At 44.7% G+C, this 22,014-nt stretch overlaps 1 protein-coding gene across 3 annotated transcripts; it reads left to right on the forward strand.

The window, feature by feature from the left end:
• Nucleotides 1-9,102: 9,102 nt before the first annotated feature.
• On the forward strand, nt 9,103-19,424 carry Sc5d (sterol-C5-desaturase). 3 transcript variants are annotated; one of them, XM_052188609.1, is made up of 6 exons: nt 9,103-9,201; nt 11,232-11,322; nt 13,605-13,822; nt 15,052-15,184; nt 17,587-17,687; nt 18,004-19,424. In XM_052188609.1, the coding sequence occupies exons 3-6, from the start codon at nt 13,613-13,615 to the stop codon at nt 18,457-18,459; spliced, it is 900 nt and encodes a 299-aa protein (XP_052044569.1). In that variant the 5' UTR covers nt 9,103-9,201; nt 11,232-11,322; nt 13,605-13,612; the 3' UTR covers nt 18,460-19,424. The 3 variants fall into 3 exon arrangements, with proteins under 3 accessions (XP_052044569.1, XP_052044570.1, XP_052044571.1); XM_052188611.1 differs by lacking the exon at nt 9,103-9,201 and adding an exon at nt 9,267-9,286; XM_052188610.1 differs by lacking the exon at nt 11,232-11,322 and having other exon boundaries at nt 9,111-9,201.
• Nucleotides 19,425-22,014: the final 2,590 nt, after the last annotated feature.

Raw genomic sequence — 22,014 nt, forward strand, 5'->3', positions numbered from 1 at the left:
CGACCACTTTTCCCACCAACCGATGGACAGTTGCATCCCCTTAAACCATTAGCCGAACGATTCTCTCCTCCTTAAGTCGCTTCTGTCAAGGGTGCTGTCACAATGACATATACAAGAACTAACACAGGGAGATGGGCGAGTTTATCATCTGAGGTCTTCTCCAGTGAGATATACGTTATAAATCCTAGTGGCAAGGCTACTTCTAATGACATAGTTTATAGAAGCCGATGGATTCCATGTAAATGCTTTTATATATGCATGTATATATGTTTCAGGAAGGTTCTCCAGTAGTAGGTTTCCACATGATTCTTAAATGTCTTTAGAATTTAAATAGAATTGCTGTATAATGGGGGGGGGGGTTACAATATCTCTCCTAGATATTATAGACTAACAAATTACAGCCCAGCACCAGGGAAGGATTACCAGCTTTGGAGTTGTTAAAAAGTGAGGTCCCATAGACCCTCTACACGACACACTATTACCATTGTTCTTGGTTGCCCTTCGGAACTTGTTCACAAGACCTTACTGCTGAAGACAACACATACTTGGGTCATGAAACATTGAGAAATTAAGCTGGTAATAACCAGGAAGCTAAGATGGCCTTTTAAAAGAGCTGTGGCCTATGTCCGAGTTTGTTTTCTAGTAGTGTTATGATTTCGCAAAGTCAAATGGTGGAGAAAGTTTGCCTGACACATCGTAATCATAGTCCATCCCCGATGGAAGCCAAGACAGGAACTTAAGCAAACACCATGGAGTAGTGCTTACAGGTGTACTCTCCATGGCTTCCTTCAGTCTGTTTCCTTATACAGCTCAGGACCACCTGCCGAGGGATGGCACTGCCCACAGTGAGATGGAGGCGTTTTTCTCAATGGAGATACCCTCTTCCCAGATGACTCTAGCTTGTGAGTCAATCAGTACACCCTGGCTTTGCCTAAATAAATGCCTGGTAGAGGGAAATTCAGCCTCCCCTGCTGAGTGAACACACTGCTCTTCGCTTGCTGTGCTTAGAGCATCTACAACCCATGTCCTGAAAGACGGATCAGCTCCAGAACATGCTGGACAAGCCGATTGGAGTATTTGCCCTTTCTACGCCCCCTGGTCCCATCAGGCTGCCTCTTTCATCCTCCCCCCGCCCCCCGAAAAACTGGATCCATATGCTTTGATGCGATTGACTCCAAATTCAGGTTCTTAAGATCAAGAGTGGGCTCTACACTGATGCAAATGCCCTTGCCATTTTTATACATTCACCTAGCGTTTATAACACCAGTAGGAATTTATTTCTGATTCGTAACTCAGGGGTCACCTTACTATTCATCAAATGAGGATGAACTCCTCCTTGTTCCCAAGGAGACCAAGAACATGTTTTCAGAAATGAGAAAGATCTCTGTGGAAACCACCCAGGTCATTATCTTCCAGACTGATATGACACTTGCTCAAATTCATTAGACATCCTTTCAATTTTGGTAACCAGTGTGTGGCTGACTATAGGTGTTAACCTGGCTCAAACTGCCATACCACGCAAAGAAACAGTGATAATTTTGTACATGCCTACAATGTGTTTAGATCAAGTCCACCCTCCATCCCTTCCAGCCCAATCCAGTTCTCTCCCCAGTTCCCCATCTACTCCCTCCCAAGTTCATGTTGCCCCATCCTTCAGAGGTTGGAATTCAATAAATGATAAGGAGAAACTTAGACCTCTGCACTTGAGAGGATACAATCTGGTCCTTATTATATATATCACACACAGAATGAACTCAAATGGATAAAGGACTTAAAACTGAAAGGCCTGATGTTACAGTCCAGGCGAGACACTTACAGACCACCACACCACACGAGGCTAAATGAGAGTCATTTATCAGGCAGAGACAATGAGCAGGCGAGTCAATTCCTTGGAGAGTTCTCAGTATCGAAGCTCAAGGGTGCAGGATTTCTGTGAGCAAGAACCAACTGCAATGACATCATTTTCAGGAGTAGGTCAGGAGAACCTTGTGACAACTGTTTTCTCAAAACATATCAGCTGTTTTGGTTATCCATCTGGGCCTTGGTCAAGGTCTCGAGTTGTTGCCAAGGTTGTTCAGGGGACTATGGACTAAAAATGCCTGAGCAGACACAAAATGCAGACAAGGTGAGATCAGGACATGAGAGCATGCTCTCAGTCACTTCACTGAAACCTAAACTTTCCAGAAGAAAACATTGGTTTTGGTAATAACTTTTTGGTTAAGATACCAAAAGAATAATACAAGTAAACATAAATAAATAAGCCAATATTAAACCTTCTGAACAGCAAGGGATGTGGTCAAGAAAATGTGGAATTCAGGCCAAGGACTGGAAAAAAATATTTTCAGATTATGTATCTGATAAGGACTTCATCTCCAAAATATACTCTATTGTACAGCTCTCACAAAAAGTCTAGAGTGGCCATTCTACACCTGTGGGTCTCTATCGTTTTGGGGGGTGGTTACCTAAGACCATCAGGAAACAGATATTTACATTATGATTCATAAGAGTAGCAAAAAATAAAGTTATGAAGTAATAAAAATAATTTTATGGTAGGGGTCACCACCGTGTGAGGAACTGTATTAAAGGATCCCAGCATTAGGAAAGTCCTAGAGGCTGTGGTGACACAAGCTAGTCCACAAGTGCTTGAAGGGGTTAAAGTCATACGAGTCATGAGGTAGAAGCCATCTGGGGCTGCCTTCCAGGAGGAGCCTACACTAGTCCCTCCCACTCTCTCTGTGGTGGGGGATTGTACACATGTGATTGCAGCTGTGCTCACCCATGTAAGTACACGTGGTGCCCAGAGGTTGACATCAGGATGTCTTTGTTACTTTCTATCTTATTTTTTAAAGTGAACCCTGAACTCACTGTTTCAGCTAGACTGGCTAGTCAATCAGCACCTTGAATCCACTGCTCTCCACCCCCTAGTGCTAGGGTTACTCACAAAACTGGGTGTCCTATGGGTGCTGGGGGGAGGGGAACTCACAGTCAGGTTCTTATGCTTGCAGGGCAACCATTTTCCCAGTGGAGCCACCTCACCTCCTCAGGCCTAAGAGCTTCTAACAGGCTTCAGTGTTGCCTCAGATTGACTTACCCAGAGATTCTTTCCTGTGGCAAAGTTGAAAGAGTCCAGCTTCAGTTGAGTGGAAGTCTCTGAACAAAAGTCCTCAGGCTGCCACAGGTAGCAATACGGAGCTGTATCTCCCATCCCTGCTAAGTGGTCTCTGTTGACCATGATGGCCCACACAGGGATATTCTAAAACACAGTTGGTGAGCACCCTTGACTGGCGCTTAGCTGCTCAGCTCTTCTCTTGGATTACATGTTGTTTTCGTTTCTTCACTTTTTTTTATTTGATATATTCTTTATTTACATTTCAAATGATTTCCCCTTTTCTGGCTCCCCACTCCCCGAAAGTCCCATAAGCCCTCTTCCCTCTCCCTGTTCCCTCATCCACCCCTTCCCACTTCCCTGTTCTGGTATTCCTCTATACTGCTGCACTGAGTCTTTCCAGAACCAGGGGCCACTCCTCCGTTCTTCTTGGACATCATTTGATATGTGGATTATGTCTTGGGTATTCAAAGATTCTAGGCTAATATCCATTTATCAACGGGTGCATACCATGATTGATCTTTTGAGACTGGGTTACCTCACTTAGTATGATGTTCTCCAGCTCCATCCATTTGTCTAAGAATTTCATGAATTCATTATTTCTAATGGCTGAATAGTACTCCATTGTGTAGATATACCACATTTTTTGTATCCATTCCTCCGTTGAAGGACACCTGGGTTCTTTCCAGCTTCTGCCTACTACAAATAGGGCTGCTATGAACATCTTCACTTTTGTTTTTAAGGTAGAGGCTCATGTAGTTAGTGAATGCCATCAGAGGGCCCAGGACTGGGATGTCTGGAACTATCCTTTCCTGCCCTAGTGTCAAGCAGCCATTGTGGAAGGCCTTGACACCAATAGCCCTCATCCACCAATATCCCAAGCTACTCCTTTGCCTACAAGAGATACCCACCTGATACCCTGCTGAGGTGAACTGAGTTGTGGCAACAATCAAGAGCAAGCTTCATGAAGTAGTACATTCTGGACCCTGAACTCATTAAGAACAGCTGCTTCTGTCCCCCAGTTTATCCCTTGACACCCCCTTTCCTACCTCTGCTCATTACTTTCCTGCTTTAATGCTTCCTATAGAATTGTGGCCAACACTTCTGAGCACCCTGCTGACCTCTTCCCTAACACTGTCTCCTAAGCATACATTTACAATGCTTGTCTTTTATGCACTGGGGCTGATTTTTGTCTGTTTCTGGCTGATCACAATGTAATATTTTGAGGAGAGAGCCTTCATAGCTTTTTAAGACCAACATGGATGAATTTAGAGTTCATGAGTTCTCATTTGCCCAGCTGCCGCCTGAATTGAAATACATTTTTAAAACCAAGAGACGGCCATTGAGGTGGCTCAGTGGATAAAGGTGCTTGCAGCCAAGTCTGAAGACCTGAGTTCTATCCCAGGAATCCATATGATGGAAGCAAAGAACTAAGTCTTGCAAGTTGTCCTCTGACCTCCTCCACACATGTTCTGTGACATGTGACATGGTTGGACACGTGTATGTACATATTCATGAGCACTCTCTCACACAGAGAGTTCATATAACTCTCTCTCTCTCTCTCTCTCTCTCTCTCTCTCTGTGTGTGTGTGTGTGTGTGTGTGTGTGTTCTGACATAGTATCCAGGAACATTACCTGAAAATTAGCCACTGATATATACTCACGGCCCAGTAATTAGCTACTCTGGCTAAGGTGGTGGAGTCTAGTCCATCTTGGGGACTCATGGTGAGCATCTCAGTTTAAATACAGAACAAGCTAATGATAACAACACCTGGTGCTGGGAATTTGTTGATGACTTACAGTCTGTAGTCCTACTCCCCAACAATGGTTAGCAGCAGCCATGAATGGAAGTCCAAGGATCTAGCAGTTGCTCAGTCCCACAAGGTAAACAAGTGAAGAAAAACAAATCTTCCTTCTTCCAACGTCCTTATATAGGTCTCCTGCAGAAGGTGTGGCCCAGATTAAAGGTGTGTACCACCATGCCTGGATCTGGGACTTACTTTGTCCCAGATGACCTTGAACTCAGAGATCTCCCTGTCTTAATCTTCTGGGACTCATAGCCACTGTGCTTCAAGATCTCCATGCTGAAATCCAGGTCAGAAATTTATATCTCCCAGTCTCCAGATTAGGATTACTGTGAGCCTTCCAATTCTGAGTTGTAGCTCATTCCAGATAGAGGCAAGTTGACAATCAGGAATAGCCACTAGAGTGACATAAGGCAGCACAATTGCTAAGACTTTAGCAACTATAACCTCCTTGCCCAAATCTTCTCTCTCTTTCTCTCTCTCTCTCTCTCTCTCTCTCTCTCTCTCTCTCTCTCTCTCTCTCTCTCTGCCTTCTTATTGGCTAAACTACTGGCCTTTCTAATCTCTCTAATCTCACTATGAATGTGGCTGAAAGCAGCCAGTAATTCCTTCACTTTGATGTCCTAAAATCTCTGCGAGATATAGGGCATGAGCCTAAATCTGAGAATCTGTCAACCCTCATTAAATAAACATCCTTTTGCAGTAGAAATCAATTAACATAAAACCCCACAACTGGTCAAGATACAGAGAATAAGAGGCTGAGTAATGTTGAGTCCTAAATGAGATGTGTATATCATATCTCCTCCTCCTCAGGATCAAGGATCATTGCAGAAGAGGAGGTAGAAAGATTACAAGGGCCAAAGGTGAGTATTAGAAAATAGTGCTTCCCAGGCCCAGCAGGGGCTTGCAACATGGATTCACAGCAGTAAGACGGTAAGCACAAAGCCTGCACAAGTTCAATTCCAGTGTGGAGAGGAGAGGAGAGGTGAGCATGAAATCCCTCCATAGCTAAGGAGCGCTGGGCAACTGATAGTTTCTGGAAGAGAGAGAGTCAGGTATCTTTAAGGGTGCAGGCCCTGGTAGGTAGACCCGCCCTCTCTACCTACACATCCAAGAGTATATGGGTAGGACAAACATATTGATGGGTTTGAAGGGAGGTGCAGAAGATAGAGTTGGGCAGGTTGGGAGGGGGAAACAGATATAGGAGGAGTCCAGGAGGGGTGAATATGATCAAAATATATTGTATAAAATTATCAAAGAGCTAATAAAAATGAAAAAAATAAGAAAAATATCAATGCCTATCAGATAAACCAGTTTAGCCCCTTTAAGTCTGGCCGTTCATAAAATGCCATGGAGAGGGTCAAGTCTTTGCCATGGTGCTGCTAAGAGAGCCTTTCCTCCAGTTCCACAGGGGAATAGTTCCAGGGAAGTCGGTGAGAGTGTGCCTCTTCTAAACCAGAAGGTCAAGTGCCACAGACAGGAACCAGTGTGACTGTACCTAGTTATTTCCACAAAGATCCTCAAGTCACGTTCCCCAGTTGTTTATGAATAGTGTATATATTTTTTAAAATGTGAAATGCAATCAACCAAAGGCAATTACATTAATCAGACTTTGAAGCATTGGGACACAATAATTTATATAGTTAATTCATAGAGGGATTTTTTTCTCTTTCTTCTCTCTCTCTCTCTCTCTCTCTCTCTCTCTCTCTCTCTCTCTCTCTCTCTCTTGTCTTGGCTCATTGTTTCAGAGGTGTTAGTCCATCATGATGAGGAGGGTATGGTCAAGAGGCAGAGAGAGAGATACAAAAAGTCTGGGCAAGGCTTCCCTTACCAGTGACCTTCCTCCAACCAGTCCCTACATTCCACTGTTTTACTGTCTCCCAGTAGTCCTTAAGTTTTGAATCCATAAATGGATTAAGTCAGATCCTCATGATTTGATAAAAATGCCCTCATAACTACACTATGCAGTATGATATACTAGTCAGGTATTTTGTGTTTTTTTTTTTAATTTTTAGTGTTGGGGGTGGCGATGGTGTGTTTTGCCCATACATATTTCTGGGCATTGTGGGTGTATGTGCCTAGTGCCTGCAGAGGCCAGAAAAGAGCAGCGGATTCCCTGGCACTGGAGTTCCATATGTTTGTGAGCTGCCATGTGGGTGCTGGGAAATGAGCCCAGGTCCTCTATAAGAGCAGTTAGTGTTCTTCACCATGGAGCCATCTCTCCAGCCCCGTCTTGTTTATTAATTCAATAGAATGACAAGCAAGGTTAACCATCCCAGGAATATCAGACGATGAAATGTCAGAAAACGATGAGACGTGCTCAGAAACTTCGTTGACTTTCATCTGTATTGTAGTGTTGGACCGTACTTTATCTTATCCACAGAGGAAAGGTTCCTGGCTGGGGGGAAGGGGGGACAATCTACATATAGAAGAAATCAAAACAGAGTTATCAGGTTGCTTCTCCTTTAAGACTGAAACCAAATACCCACAACTACATTTCTAGTAATTGCCCAAATGATGTCAATGTTGGGGATGGGAGATGGGACTTTGGGAATTACTACAGTCAAGCCTCAGGGGATGGTTGATGACCAGATCCACTACAATGCAAAGCCTAAGGTCTCACACCAAAGCTCACCTGTGGAACTCACACTCCTGTCTAGTTTTGAAATAGGTTTCCTTTATCTTAGGGCAGTGGCTGGTTTTAATGACAACTTGCCCCAAATCAGCAACGAATGAACAGTGAGCATCACGGTCTTCATCGTGTCTGTTGATGTCAAAGAAGCTACCTTAAGCATGTGCAGCATTTCTGGTAAAAGGCAAGGGGTGGGGGGAGGGGAGGGCAGAGCAGAGGGAGCATGAGGAGCATGATTTCCCTTTAGTTTGTTTTGCCTTCTGTCTTCCCCTTGCAGCTGAGCTTGCCACCACCGCTGCCACCGCTGCCGCTGCAGCTGCTGCTGCTGCTGTCTTTGCTGAAACCCAAACTAGTATTTCCAAACTTCCATTGTTGGCTGAGGGTCAGGGACTCTCCAGGAACCTTTCAGGTGTATAGGAACTGCTGCAGCACCGAGCCTGGTGGGCAGACTATTTACCAGGCTGTTCATTTTTCTACTCTGGCTCTCGAGGTAACCAGCCTCAAGGATGGAACAGTTACTGGGGGTTTAGCTCTTCTGGAGTGAGACAACTGTTATTACTTTAAGCTGGTTTCACAAATTCTTTATGAATGTATTCATCTTATCAGTTCTCTTCCTCCAGAGAACCCTGGCAAACACACTGGTTAAGTGAAATTTATAGAGAGTCATTATTTTGGACAAGGCTCTTGCCTCCGAACTCAATGTACCATTTAATCAAACTGGCTTTGGAAATGCCCTGCTCCTTCCAACCAAAACAAAAACAAAAAACAAAACAAAACAAATCAATCAGTGGGGCCCTGTTACCAGAAACAGACGACCAGTAAATCCTCTCTGAAGTATCTTTGAAGCACTCATCTTTTGGGCCTTTCTTCTTTTTAGGTTCTTTTCCTTTTGGTCAATATGGCTGATCTCCACTGCTCTTATTTTATATTTTTATATATCTTTATATATACTGCTCTTGTATTTTATAGAATACATTGCTGTCTACATTCACGAAACATAATTAGCCAATTTTATCTTTAAATTCATTTATTTGTTTGTTTGTTTTTTCTATCTTTGCCTATGTAAACCGGTTGGATCAGATCATAATCTTTTTCTTTTTTTTTAATCGCCGTTAATAATTGTTTTAAAAATTAACTCTGCTACACATAACTTACAATTTACATATCTTAATGGTGCATAAGAGGACTTGCAGGGAAGTGAAGAATAACTGCAGATAGATGAATGTTTGAGGCCACAGGAATAGGACAAAAGACTCCGCCATTAACATCAAAGGAAACGTCACTAATCCTCTTTCATGCTGTCATTTCGCACTCATCCCGGGTCCTTTGCACGATTTCTCGTCAACTTGCTGGGCGGGAAGAAAGTGGGAAGGAAAGCACGCTTCGCCCCGCACGCAGCAGCGCCTAGAAGCGCCTGGATAGTCCCGGCTGAGTGGACCTGGGGGTGGGGCTCGTACGCGGAGACCACGTGACCGCCGCGACCGCGCGGGTTCAGGTCGCGCGATCCGCCGTCACATCAGCTTATGGCGCCGGCCGCTGATTGGCGGCCTGCCTGCACGTGGGCGGAGCTCTGCTGAGCGGGCGGTGTCTCTAGCTCCCCAGCTCCTGTGCTCCTTAAGCTGTACAGCAGCGGGTTACGGAGCAGCTGGGCCTGCCAGGTAAGTTCCGTTCGCTGGCAGCTGGGCAGCCGCGAGTGGGAGGACCTGCGAGCGATCTCGAGGGATCCCTGGGTGCCCAGCACTGGTACGGCATCCTCCGCACCTGCGTGGCCGTCCCTGCTAAAAGCGCAGGTGGCATGGGGGTGGTGGGGGTGGCTTGGCCGACACCGTGGGCCCTGGGGCCTGCGATGGGGGACAAGGCTATGCTATGTGGGGGCGGGGAAGAACCCTGGCCCGGCAGAGATGGGTTCCTGCCAGTGCTAAAGGTTGCCTGCCTGCTGTGGACCCCACATCCAGGGTGAAGTGGGAAACGCTGGTGATTCGCTTTGCCACCGGCTCCTCCTGGAGAAGGCACCAGGTTGCGAACCAGCGTCTGACTGCGGCCTAGGGAGGGTGGTGGGCCGACACTCCCTGCCTTGTTGAAGACTATAAGGGGCAGCATGTATACTTTAAGCTAAGCATCATTACGAAGTCACTCAAACTGGCATCCCTGCTTTATTGCCGAGTAAATTAGAAGGATGTACATGTAGAAACAGGGCCTCGATGGCGAAGTTAGTTGGACGCTGTGTGTTAGCTGAGTTTGCATTATCGATTGTTGTGTTAAAGTGCTTGCCTTCTGATCTTTTACCGACTTTTTACATTTATCGCGTAATACAAGGAATGTGGGAAACTCAGAATTCCCTGTGTGTGACTCTAGAGAGGTAATGTTGTGTAGAGCAGGCACCGTGCCTTACAGAACAAAGTTAAGTCATTGCGCCTTCACTGACCTGTGTTTTAAGAATATATGCATACATACTTGTGAGAAACTGATGGGAGAACCTTTCCATTACCCCTCCAAATGTGTAAAGGCCAGAGGAGAGACTCTGGAGAACATCCAAGAGCTATGGAGACTGAAGCAGGAGAATCCAAGTTTCAGGTCACATAGCCAAAGGGGGTGAGAATGGGGGGGGGTCTTAAAAGAATATGTAGTGTTTTTTTTAAATATATAAATGATAGCTATTGTTTATGTACTTTTTTTGGTTAAGAAAAATGTAATAGTTTTAAGTCATTTAAGTATAATGGTGTGTTTATATATTTATTTACTTATTTATCTGATGCTGGGGAAGGGATCAAGGCCTTAGACATACAAGGCTAAAGGAATGGCACTGGATTACACCCCAGGCCCATTTTATTGACAGCCATGTTTTAAAGAAAAGAAAGTTGTTGTTTATTTTCTGCAAAGGCAGTATAATATTTAATGTAAACTTCAGTTCCAAGCAATACTATCCATTTAACTTAGAGTCCACGGGCTCTCTTTGACTTTAAGGGGTTGAACCCTTAAAATTATGTACAAAATTATTATATGACCATGTGGGTGGTATACATGGTGGAGAAACAAGCCCCTGACATTTAATGTAATTTAAGGTTCTCAGAACGAGATGAGAGAGAGAGAGCGTGTGGGGCTCATTCCAGAAGCAAAGGGCTAAGCCCCTTAGCACACAGCTCCTAGCTGGGCTTGATGCTATAGACTTCTGGATTTGGCCGCTTGAGAAGGTGGAGAGGGGGTGTGGTCCGAGTAATGAGCTGTAGGGAGAAGGTTGGGTGGGCCGGGGGTGGGGGAGGTGGGAGGTGGGGGGGTGGTAGAAAGGCTTTTAATGAAGAGACTGAAAAATCCTGGGTAAAAGTGATCAAAGGATAGAGACACGGTGCATTCACAGGAAAAGCGTAATGTGTTACAAATATGTGAAGTTGTGCTCATTGTCACCTGAGGTGAATATGGAGTCAGTATGCACCAAGATATCTTTTCTTTCCTATTGAGTTGAAGATATTCCAGAGGTCGTGGAGAAACTGGCACTGCCAGTTGGCATTGTTTGAGGATGCACCAAGCAGCTCAGTACCTGTGGAGAGCAGTTGAACAACCTGCACCAGGTTACCACATACAGCGTCTTCTTGGAAGCCTCCGGGCCTGTACAAGTTTACTTAGAATAGGGGCAGTCGCTGCTATTCCAAGCCTGGAAGTCTTGAGATCCAAACAGTTTTTTTCCCCGTAGGTTCAGCCCTCACCCTTGTCTGATGGTAGATCCTGACGCCAAGTGACTTCCCAGGGACTGACGCAACCCTTGCCTCTCTGTCAAATACCAGGTACTCCTGCCTGTGCCTTCGGGCAGTGTTTAGTTGTTTTCTTTTTTTGTTTTGTTTTGTTAACTTTTGATTTACCTCACAAGGCCAGGTCAGAAGTATCCAAAGATAGCCTGTGGGTAGCAGCAAGGATGAAGCCTGCTGTCTGTCACTACTGCACAGGACAGGATTGGGGGGATGCTGGTGTACGCTGTGTCTGCTGAATCCTACTGAGAGAGCCTAGGAACTAACACCATACATGACTTACGGATTGGCAAGACAAATGGTTGGTGTTTAACTGGAAGTAACTACCAAAATATGGCCTAGGAGAGGAAAATGAAATACTAGTCAATAAAGTAGACTTGACAATAAAAAAGTAAACAGGTAGCCAGGCGGTGGTGGCGCACGCCTATAATCCCAGCACTCTGGGAGGCAGAGGCAGGCGGATTTTTGAGTTCGAGGCCAGCCTGGTCTACAGAGTGAGTTCCAGGACAGCCAGGGCTATACAGAGAAACCCTGTCTCGAAAACAAGCAAACAAACAAACAAGTAAACAGGTATCACCAGAGGCTGTGTTGATCCTGAAACCAAATGGCGTAAATGCAGAACCAGGAAGCGTGAATAGGCTGGTGCACACTAATAACAGCATTAAGTAGGGAGGGGTTAGAAAATATCTAAAAGTCTAGTGAGAGGTCCTTGGGAGCTCTCCTTATGCCCAGACAAGTCTTCTGTACATCCTTCTCCTTAACTTCATGCTAAAAAGGATGTTTATAGAGCTGGAGAGATGATGGCTCAGTGGTTAAGAGCACAGACTGCTCTTTCAGAGGTCCTGAGTTCAATTCCCAGCAACCACATAATAGCTCACAACCATCTGTAATGGGATCCGATGTCCACTTCAGGTGTGTCTGAAGACAGCTACAGTGTACTCGCATACAAAAAATAAGTAAATACGTCTTTTTTTAAAAAAACAAGGATGCTTATAGCATTTTCTTTTCCTCCACTGTAACTACAAGACAACCTTTCTTACCAAGCAGTGGTGTGCTTAGAAAAGCAGGCATTTATGTACTTCCTGCATAGGAAACATAGGCCAGGCAATCATCATTTCCTAGAATAGTTCATCCATAAAGATCTATTCTCAAAATTACTTTCTACACAAAGCGGTGTTGGTAGATGAGCGTAAATAAACGTTTAGGGAGGCCAGAGAGATTCCTCAGCAGTTGAAAACACTTGCAGAGGACCCAGGTCCAGCTCCCACTGTTCACATGAGGTGTCTTACACCCACCAGCTCCAGGGGAGTCAATACATTCTCCTATCCTCGCAGACACCTGCACTCGTGTGATCAATAGTTAGGCAAACATATACACAATAAAATAAAGATAAATCTTAAAAAAAATGTTTATCATGTGAGCAGACAGGGATAAGCCAGCCAATAATTGAAAGATTTTTCCATGTTTCTGTGTGTGTGTGTGTGTGTGTGTGTGTACACGCGTGTGCACGCATATGTGCACGGTCCCTAGGTGTCTTTCATCTTTTATGTGAAATAGCGGCTTTCATTGGCCTAAAGCTCTCCTAGGTAGGCCGAGCTAGTTGACGAGGAAGTTGCAGGATCCTCCTGTCTGTCCTTCCTATCTAGCCATCAGGGGATTATTTAGACACAAGCCACCATGCTCTGCTTTTCACCTTCGTCCCGGGGATGCAAACTCAGACCCTCCCATTTGCAAGGCAAGCACTTGGTAGACTGACTAAGCCATCTCCCCAGACCAACTGAAGGATTTTCGAACACTAAAAAAGACATTGATACTTAACCCCATCAGGCCACGCATAACGCAGGGAGGCTACTCTTGAAGAAATGCTAAACATTGATCTTGTTGCTTCTGGTGGTATGAATGAGAAACTTCCGGAAAGTTAGTAAGGGAGTGTGGGTGAGGCTAGTGTGATAGAATGGGTAGCTATGTTGTGAACCCTCATGGGAAAAATCACTAAAGGCATCTGTGGTGATAACTAGTGAGTAAGCCAAAACTTAGGGTGATAAACGGAGAAGAAATCTGTTCAAAGGCATTCCTATCATTTGGGACTCCTGACCCTGCCTTGTGATCAGTGTCTAATTGCAACAATGTTTAAAGTAGGACGAGGTCAGATTCGGGATGATACATTCATTGATACACTCTGCTGCTAGAGATCGCACCTGGGGAGGCTGTTGGGCACATCTATGCTATATAAGGTTGTTCTTAGTCTGGAAACGGTATACATGGCTTTGCAGAGAAGTTGTAGAGGGCGAGGAGTGAATTGCCACCCCTTTGTCCTGCAGGGGCCGCGATGGACCTGGTCCTCAGTGCCGCCGATTACTACTTCTTCACGCCATATGTGTATCCAGCCACGTGGCCAGAGGACAACATCATCCGACAAACTATTAGTCTCCTGATCGTCACGAACCTGGGTGCTTATATTCTCTACTTCTTGTGTGCGACCCTCAGCTATTATTTTGTCTATGATCATTCCTTAATGAAACACCCACAGTTTTTAAAGGTAAGAGACTTTTCCCACTTCTGTGACCATAAAAATAATGTTTATTTGTGAATCTTTGAGTAATATGTAAATAACATTTCTGAAGTCAAGCCCCCTGAAGGGGTTGGATATTTTTATAAGGATCAATCCCCTCTTTCCTTCTTGTATTCTTATTAATAAGGGGATATTGTTGATTTTTGTTAGCCTGGGATCTTACTTCACCCGGTAAGATAGATGAGAACGATTTTGCAGATCCCGCTGAGTGGATGTAGGCTTGTAATTATTGTGCTCGTGGGAATATTTTACTCTCCAGCTTTTGCAAGGGGAAAGGTGTTTTTATCATGTGTGTTTTCCTGTGGCTGAGTCGGAGATCCAAGTTCAGCACGTGAGACTTGTTCCTAATCAGCTTGGAACAGTTCTCTGTGACCGATCCTGGTATTTGTCAGACAGTCTCTGCGCTGAAAGGAGCTGGGGAGGGAAGTTCATTTAAAGATTATTCCATAAACAGAAACTCAGCAGACAGATGTGGCGTGGAAGAGACAGGAATTCAGAAGTGAAGGCACTTGCTGCTTTTGGTTGGTATCAAGGAATGTTTTCCTTCTACTTTCCCATGCATTGAAATCTCCAAGGGAGTTTTGAAAGTAAGCCTTTTAGTATAAAAGAGAACTTAGTGGACCTGAAAGGTGAGCGTAACAGTTAAGAGTGTCTTTTTGCTTCTGCAGAGGACCCAGGTTTGGTCGTAGTACCCAACGCACAGCTACCTGAAACACCAGCTTCCTGGAATCTTTTGGCCTCTGCAGACAGTGCACTCACATGCTCCTGTCTACACACACACACACATACACACACACACACACACACTTAAAAATAAAATCTGAGCCAGGTTGTGGCGGTGCATGCCTGTAATCCCAGCACTTGGGAGGCAGAGGCAGGCGGATTTCTGAATTCGAGGCCAGCCTGGTCTACAGAGTGAGTTCCAGGACAGCCAGGGCTACACAGAGAAACCCTGTCTCGGGGGGGGGGGGGGGGACTAAATAAATAAATAAATAAATATAAATAAAATCTGAGGGAAAGAGAGAAAGGGTTGAGGGGTAGGACCATACCATAGTTCAGTGATAGAGTTCTTGCCTGATGTGAGTTAGATCCCAAGAACAGACAGAACATTTAAAAATCTACCCCCAGTCAACTTTATGACAGTTGTGTTGAACAGGTTTCTGTGACTTTTAAATAACTGGGACTTTGGTCTTCAGAATCAAGTCCATCGAGAGATCATGTTCACGGTCAAGTCTTTGCCCTGGATCAGCATCCCGACAGTTGCACTGTTCCTGCTGGAGCTTAGAGGTTACAGCAAGCTCTATGATGACATAGGACACTTCCCAAATGGTGAGCAGAGACCAGGAGACTCAAATGCGAGTTGGTGGGGCTCCTCTCTCTTCCCCTTTGTCCCCCTGTCTGTTGTTTGGTGTGTGTGTGTGTGTGTGTGTGTGTGTGTTCATGTGCACAAAAGGCCAAGGGCTACCTCAAATGTCATCTTCAGGATTACTCTTTACCTTCTGGGTTTTTTTGTTTGTTTGTTGTGTTTGTGGTGAGACAAGGCCTTGATGTGTAGTCTGGGGCCTGGAACTCACTTAAGGAGAAGCAGGCTAGCCCCAAACACACAGAGATCCGTCCACCTCTGCCTCCCCAAGTGCTGGGAGTAAGGGCTGTACCACTGGGCCAAGTCTAGACAGAGTCTCTAATTGGCTTGTCTAGTCTGGCTGGCTGTTTCTACCGCCCCAGTGCTGAGATTCCAAATCTGTGTTACCACACCTGGCCTTGTGTGGTTGTTATTACTTCTAAGAATCTGCCAGCCTGCTTACCTTCCTCCCTTCTCCTCTCCTTTCCTTTCTTCCCCTCGTTTCTTCCTTCCCTCCCCACTCTCCCCCTCTTTTTCCTTTTCTTCCTTCTTTCTTGACAGGGTCTTACTAGGTAGCCCAGGCTGGCCTTAAATGTGCAGAGTATGCCTGCATACAGTTACTTTCCTTAAAGTGCCAACCCTGCCTTTTTCTCTTTTCTTTCAAACTGTCCAGTTGTTTGGACCGTCCAACTTTCTTCCCTTCATGTCTTGCCACACACATGCACTTCCTTAACTTCACTGTCATTTCTAAAGTCAGTTCTGGATGCCTTAGGGGATCCTGATGAGGGATGGGCCCATGTATTTGTTCCCTATGATTGTTCAAACTACTGGGAAAGGAATTCCTGTAGTATGTGAGAGTTGCTGAAAGTCACCTGTCTGTGTGTTCTTCTCCCTGTCTGTCATGTCTTCCCTTTCATCTGTGCCTGCCCAGCTCCTTGATTACATTGCAGAAATGCAATACTGCACATGTATGTACTCTACATTCTGATGTTTCATCTCTGTAGATATTGTCATAGAGAATATTAGATATAGTAGTTCATCGACTCTGTCCAGAATTTAGAAATTGACCCTTACATTTAGAGCTTTAGATTTTATTTTTCTTAAAAGCAATCTCGCTCAGTGCCTTCTATACCATTCTGAAGTTTTACCTGAAGACTCATTCCTGACATCCAGAACACAGGCAGGAAGAGAGGCATTGACAGAGGCTGACAGGCCAGCAGCAGTTCTCGGCTTTGCCCTGTGTCAGCCCACTGCTTTTCCTCAGCAGCTCTGCAGAGCAGGTCTTGTTGCTGGGCTGCTCTTAGAAAGGGGCACAGTAGGGACCAGAGAGTCAGGAACCTGCTTATAAGCCCAGCAAATAGAGGGTCAGTCAGAGGCTTGAGCCCAGGTATGCTGATACCAGAGTATGTTTTCAAAGATGGAGGTTCTTATTTAGAACAGGCTTTGACAGTGGGTGAGAGAATGAGCAAAATCAAAGAGAGGGAATTCTAGACACTGAGGACGGCGTGAGCCCGAGTCAGGGGTAAGATGCCATAGACCCTGGAGGGAGGTTGAATGCATTGGCCCGGTGGACAAAGTCCCGGGAGGATGAGGCTGGAAATCCCAGAAAGAGGCTCACTATGGAGTGAGTTTCTGGAGCTAAGGTGTTTAGTGGGGAGTCAAGCTCCAGGCAAGGAGGTAGTGCACAACGGTAGAACTTAGGAAAGCTCATAGGAAGGGAGGCAGTGGGGCTGTCCTGTCCCGTGGGTATCTTTGTACTTTAAGAAATACTTGTGCCAGAAAGATGGCTCAGCAGTTAAGAGGACCCAAGTTCAGATCCCAGCACCCACGTGGATGGATCACAACTGCCAGTAACTCCAGCCGCAGGGAGCCAGAGCCTCTGCATTTACATGCGCGCGCATGATTAAAAATAATAATACCAGGGCTTAGTCGTACACCACCCCCTTTAATCAGGAGGCAGAGACAGGTGGATCTCTGAGTTCCAGTCCACCCTGGTCTGTAGAGTGAGTGTTAGGACAGCTGGGGCCACACAGAGAAACCCTGTCTCAGAAAACAAAACAAAACAACAGCAACAACAACAATAATAAAGTTAAATCATAAACTGAAAAAAATACTGTATGGGCAATTTTTATGGTTTTGTATAGCAGGTAAAAATTTAAATATTACGAAAGATAGAACATTTGAAATTGTTTGGTGAGGAGGAGAGAGAAGAGAAGAAAGAAGAAGAGGAGGAGGAGGGGGGTGGAGGAAAGTAGCCAGTTGTAGAAGAACCTACGATGAGTTGCTCAGGTTTGAGTTTGGGATCCCCTTCTGCATTTTGTGGACCCACGGAAAGGGAACAGTAACCTGGAGGCCAACTCTGACTCTTCTTCTGTGTGCTCTCCTTCAGGCTGGATTCATCTCATCGTGAGCGTGATCTCCTTCCTCTTTTTCACGGACATGTTGATCTACTGGATTCATAGAGGCCTGCACCATAGACTGGTCTACAAGGTAGCAAATCATTCAGAGGGGAAAGAAGGGGCGATGTCCCACTGTTCGGTGGTATACCGTTGTACTCCAGATTCTAAGGCTTCCCTTGTCTGTATAAATGCCCCAGCTATTCTAGCCGCCAGCCATCATCGGCCCCCCACACATTTTATTTATATTTTACTTTGTGGGTCTTATAATTCAAACTGTCTGACAATTTCAAACTCGCGGGTAAAGAGGAGCGACTTTGCCAATTCCTGTCTGTACCAGGAGTGGAAGCTAAGTCTGCCCTTGCCTCAGGCGGAGCACATGGGTCTAACCTTATCCCTTTCCTCCTCAGCACATACATAAACCTCATCATATTTGGAAGATCCCTACGCCATTTGCAAGTCATGCTTTTCACCCTGTGGACGGCTTCCTTCAGAGTCTGCCTTACCATATATACCCCTTTGTCTTTCCACTGCACAAGGTGGTCTACTTAGGTTTATATGTGTTGGTTAATGTATGGACAATTTCTATTCATGACGGCGATTTTCGGGTTCCCCAGATCTTAAGGCCATTTATTAACGGGTCAGCTCATCACACAGACCACCACATGTTCTTTGACTATAACTATGGGCAGTATTTCACATTGTGGGATAGAATTGGAGGATCTTTTAAGAATCCTTCCTCTTTTGAAGGGAAAGGACCACATAGTTATGTGAAAAACATGACAGAAAAAGAATCCAACGGCCTTGCAGAAAATGGCTGTAAAAGCAAAAAGTTATGCAATGAAGAGTTTACAAAGAACAAGTAGATTATTTCCCAATTATTAACGATTTTAAATAAGAAAATAATCTACACACGGTCGAGCAATATAGCAAATAAGGGGTGTCATTTGAATGTCAGCATTGCTTGAGTGTCGTGCTGAGGAACGGTCCCAATGCTGAGCAGTGGGAAGGCCCTGGGAGGATTGTAATCTCTTGGTTAATTGTCCGACATTGGTCCTGAGACAACTTGTGTCTTTCCAGCCAGCTGATGTGCAGCCTGTACAGCCCCAACAGCATCTTCAAATACGATAGAAAATGAGCTGCTGAAGAAGCTGGTCTGTGTCCTTTTGCCTTAATCCATGCATACTCATTAAGGGAAAAAGTACCATTGTGCTTAACAATACTGAGGCTAGCCAGGAAACCCTAAATATGAAGATGTTCCAGGAGCCGCTGGCTCCACAGCAGTGCTGCAGGATTGCAGGACGTCATTCAAATAGGAATATCAGTCCAAGCAGGCTGATACATGAGTGGCAATGTATATGATTTACTTAATGACTGATGTAATAAGATTATATTTTCTTCCTATACATAGGCACCTTACTCTCTGGGGTGTTATCAGGTTTTAATAAATGAATAAATAAATGGTAATTTTTTAAATGTCAGCTCTTCCATGATTCAGTCCAGATAGGAGATTATTTAACCTAAGATCTTGGTAAGTGTCATATTTTATTTTATTTTATTTTATTTTATTTTATTTTATTTTTGAGACAGGGTTTCTCTGCATAGCCCTAACTGTCCTGGAACTCACTCTGTAGACTGGGCTGGCCTTGAACTCATATTTGCCTGCCCCTGCTGGGATCAAAGGTGTACATCACCACTGCCCAGCATGATGTGTGTCGTTTAAAACCACTGTTTAATAACCCTACAGCCATGAATCTGGATAATGCTAGATATAAACTTGTGGCACCCAGGTGACATTGTTTTTAATAAAGTGGATGCACTGTACTTTTGACATATTTCTCACTTACAAAGCTGACTTTTTTTAATGAAGGGAATAATTGCCAAGAACTTAAGTCTACCTGAGATACACTTTTAAACCTCATCTTCCATTTCTTCCCTTTCTTCCCACTGCCTCTGCAGAAAAACATGAAGAAAGGTGGGTGTTGTGAGCTAAGTACGTTTGCTAGGGGAGAAGATACATTTTTATAAAGTTATTCTAATGGCTATTTATGCAAACAACAATAAAAGTTGATCATAACTGCTATTATCCACTTAAATGTTATAGCACAAAACATCCTTTGTGTGCACTGGGGTCACTTTGAAGGCGTAGAGGTGATGGTTATAGAAACTGAGAGCATCCCAAATGCCCAGTCACACTGCACTGCACGCAACGTCAGTCATAGCAGCTGGTACTCTGAGGAAGTGGCAACAAGAAATAAAGAGGCAAAAAAAAAAAAAAAAAAAAAAAGAAATAAAGAGGCTCTGTATTCGGATCTAGACTTCCCTTTTCCTGGATATACCACCCACTGGAACCTTGGGCTCTGAACACATCAGCATCACTAAGACATGGACTGGTTAGGATGTTGGATGAATCAGACACCTAGCTCTTAGTGTGCTATGCATACAAAAGGATCCTTAAGATACACTTAAGGTACTATATCACGAAAAAGTATTTGCCCTTCTTCCCCACCACACACAAAATGGGAAATCTCCATTACCCCTAACCCCCAAGGAAGAGGAGGCAGAGAGAGAGGGAGGGAGAGAGGGAGGAAGGGAGAGAGAGAGAGAGAGAGAGAGAGAGAGAGAGAGAGAGAGAGAGAGAGAGAGAGAGAGAGAAAGAAGAGGCCAGGAGAGATGCTGCAAGTCTCTGGACACAAGGGGCCTTTGTGCTTGGAAGCTCACTAGCTGTGGCTGCCAGCATGTGATCCAACCAGTCAGCATCCCAGCGTGGATGGATAGGGTATGGGCGCTCAGAGGGTCCCAGCTCTAGCTCGGAGCTTTTGACAGTTGATGATTACTAGGGAAAGGAGAGTCCATTTGCAGTGGTGCATTCTCTTTTGCTTTTGCACCACCAGGTTGCCTCCCAGGCCAGGGGCTGCACTGATTGCACTCTGGCTTATAAAGAAAAAGAAGATAGGAAAATCAGAGAGAGATGAGGTGGTATGTGGGAAAAGTTGGGCATAAGAAAGGTAGAGTGGATATGATTGAAATGTGGTGTGTGTGTGTGTGTGTGTGTGTGTAATAAAGAAGAACTAAATAAAATTTCAGAGGCACCTGAGTGGTTAGCCTTCAGCCTCACCTCAGATCCCCAAGAGCCTTGGAGTTAGGACTGTGTGAGTCAGAGCAGGTGCCCTTTGCAGTCTTGCTCTCTCCTGCCCTGGGAATGAGTCACTGCTGCCCAACAGGATCAAGCACAGAGAATGGTGGCTCTTGTTTTCTGGGTTATGTGATGATCGAGGTGAGCCTTCTGCTAAGCCCTCAGTAGGAGAGTGGAGGGGCCTGCTTTCACTTCATGGTGGAGGGTGAAAAACATTGAGATGAGTTACAGAAATATGTAAGGAAAGTTGAAGACAAGACGCTGCTCACTGTGAATTATCTCTAATAAGGTAAAGTTGCTAGTATTTTTGTTGCTCTAGTGTTCTTTTTAAAAATGTGCCATAAACCAGTCTATAGTAAAATTGAGAGGCAAAATAGAAGCCCGTCTTTACCCTGAAATAGAGTAAACTTAAGGACAGGAAGTGTATATAGCCCAGGCTTTACCAGGGTTTTGTATAGGAAGAAAAATATTCACAAAAATTTGTTGTAATATTTACTTTGTGAAGATACAGTGAAGATAATTGTTCAGGGCAGGATATAGGCTGATAGAGGGGCGTGCAGGGCGTGTTTAAGGCCCTCAGTCATCCCCAGCCTGACAAAATAGTTTTCTTCCTATTCTCCAAAGTCAAGTTGAAAGCTTTCATTAATTCTAAGTGCAATAGCATTTTAAAATAAGTTATATTCCAGTTTCGTCAACAGTGAACTCCTAAATCGAACCTATCAGATCCTTGTAATGAGCTTGTAACCATTTGTCTTTTTATAATGAGATTTTCTTAAATTTAATAAGAGACTTCACATTTGATTCAGCCCCCTGGTCAGACTTGTGTCCGAGTAGTCATGTGGCTTGAAGCTGGGTGTGCCCTCCGATGGAGCCAGCTTCTCTCATAGCGTTTGTTAATCTCCACCATTCATGGCTGTCTCTTTGAATATTATAATTTTACTTAGCCATTCATCAGATGAAAATTTGACCCTTACCATGCTGCTAAGGAAACAGAAACTTAGTGCACATCCATCTCTTAAGGCAGGCACTGGGTCGGTGGCTCATTTTCTGCCTCGCTGTGTGGTTGCTTTCATAAAGTTAAATGTGCCTGTCCTGACTGCACACTTCAGTCTTGACATTTCTGTACCAGTGCCAGCGTCACTCCCAGTCAAGACAGAACATCCATCACCAGCTCATGCACTGTCTTTGCAGTTAGCGGGTCACCCTCTACCCCCATGTGCAAACCAGATAGTCACTTATCTATTCTGTCCCTGGGGATTGATTTTGTGTGTTCTATTATATTCAT

Source organism: Apodemus sylvaticus, chromosome 7 (assembly GCF_947179515.1).
Source record: "Apodemus sylvaticus chromosome 7, mApoSyl1.1, whole genome shotgun sequence".
Taxonomy (NCBI): domain Eukaryota; kingdom Metazoa; phylum Chordata; class Mammalia; order Rodentia; family Muridae; genus Apodemus; species Apodemus sylvaticus.

Bases quoted from the DNA above. Each gene is read 5' to 3' on its own strand.
- Sc5d (XM_052188609.1), top strand. From the start codon at position 13,613: ATGGACCTGGTCCTCAGTGCCGCCGATTACTACTTCTTCACGCCATAT. The intron at 13,823-15,051 runs GTAAGAGACTTT...TTTGGTCTTCAG, and splicing joins AACACCCACAGTTTTTAAAG to AATCAAGTCCATCGAGAGAT. The intron at 17,688-18,003 runs GTAGCAAATCAT...TTTCCTCCTCAG, and splicing joins ACCATAGACTGGTCTACAAG to CACATACATAAACCTCATCA.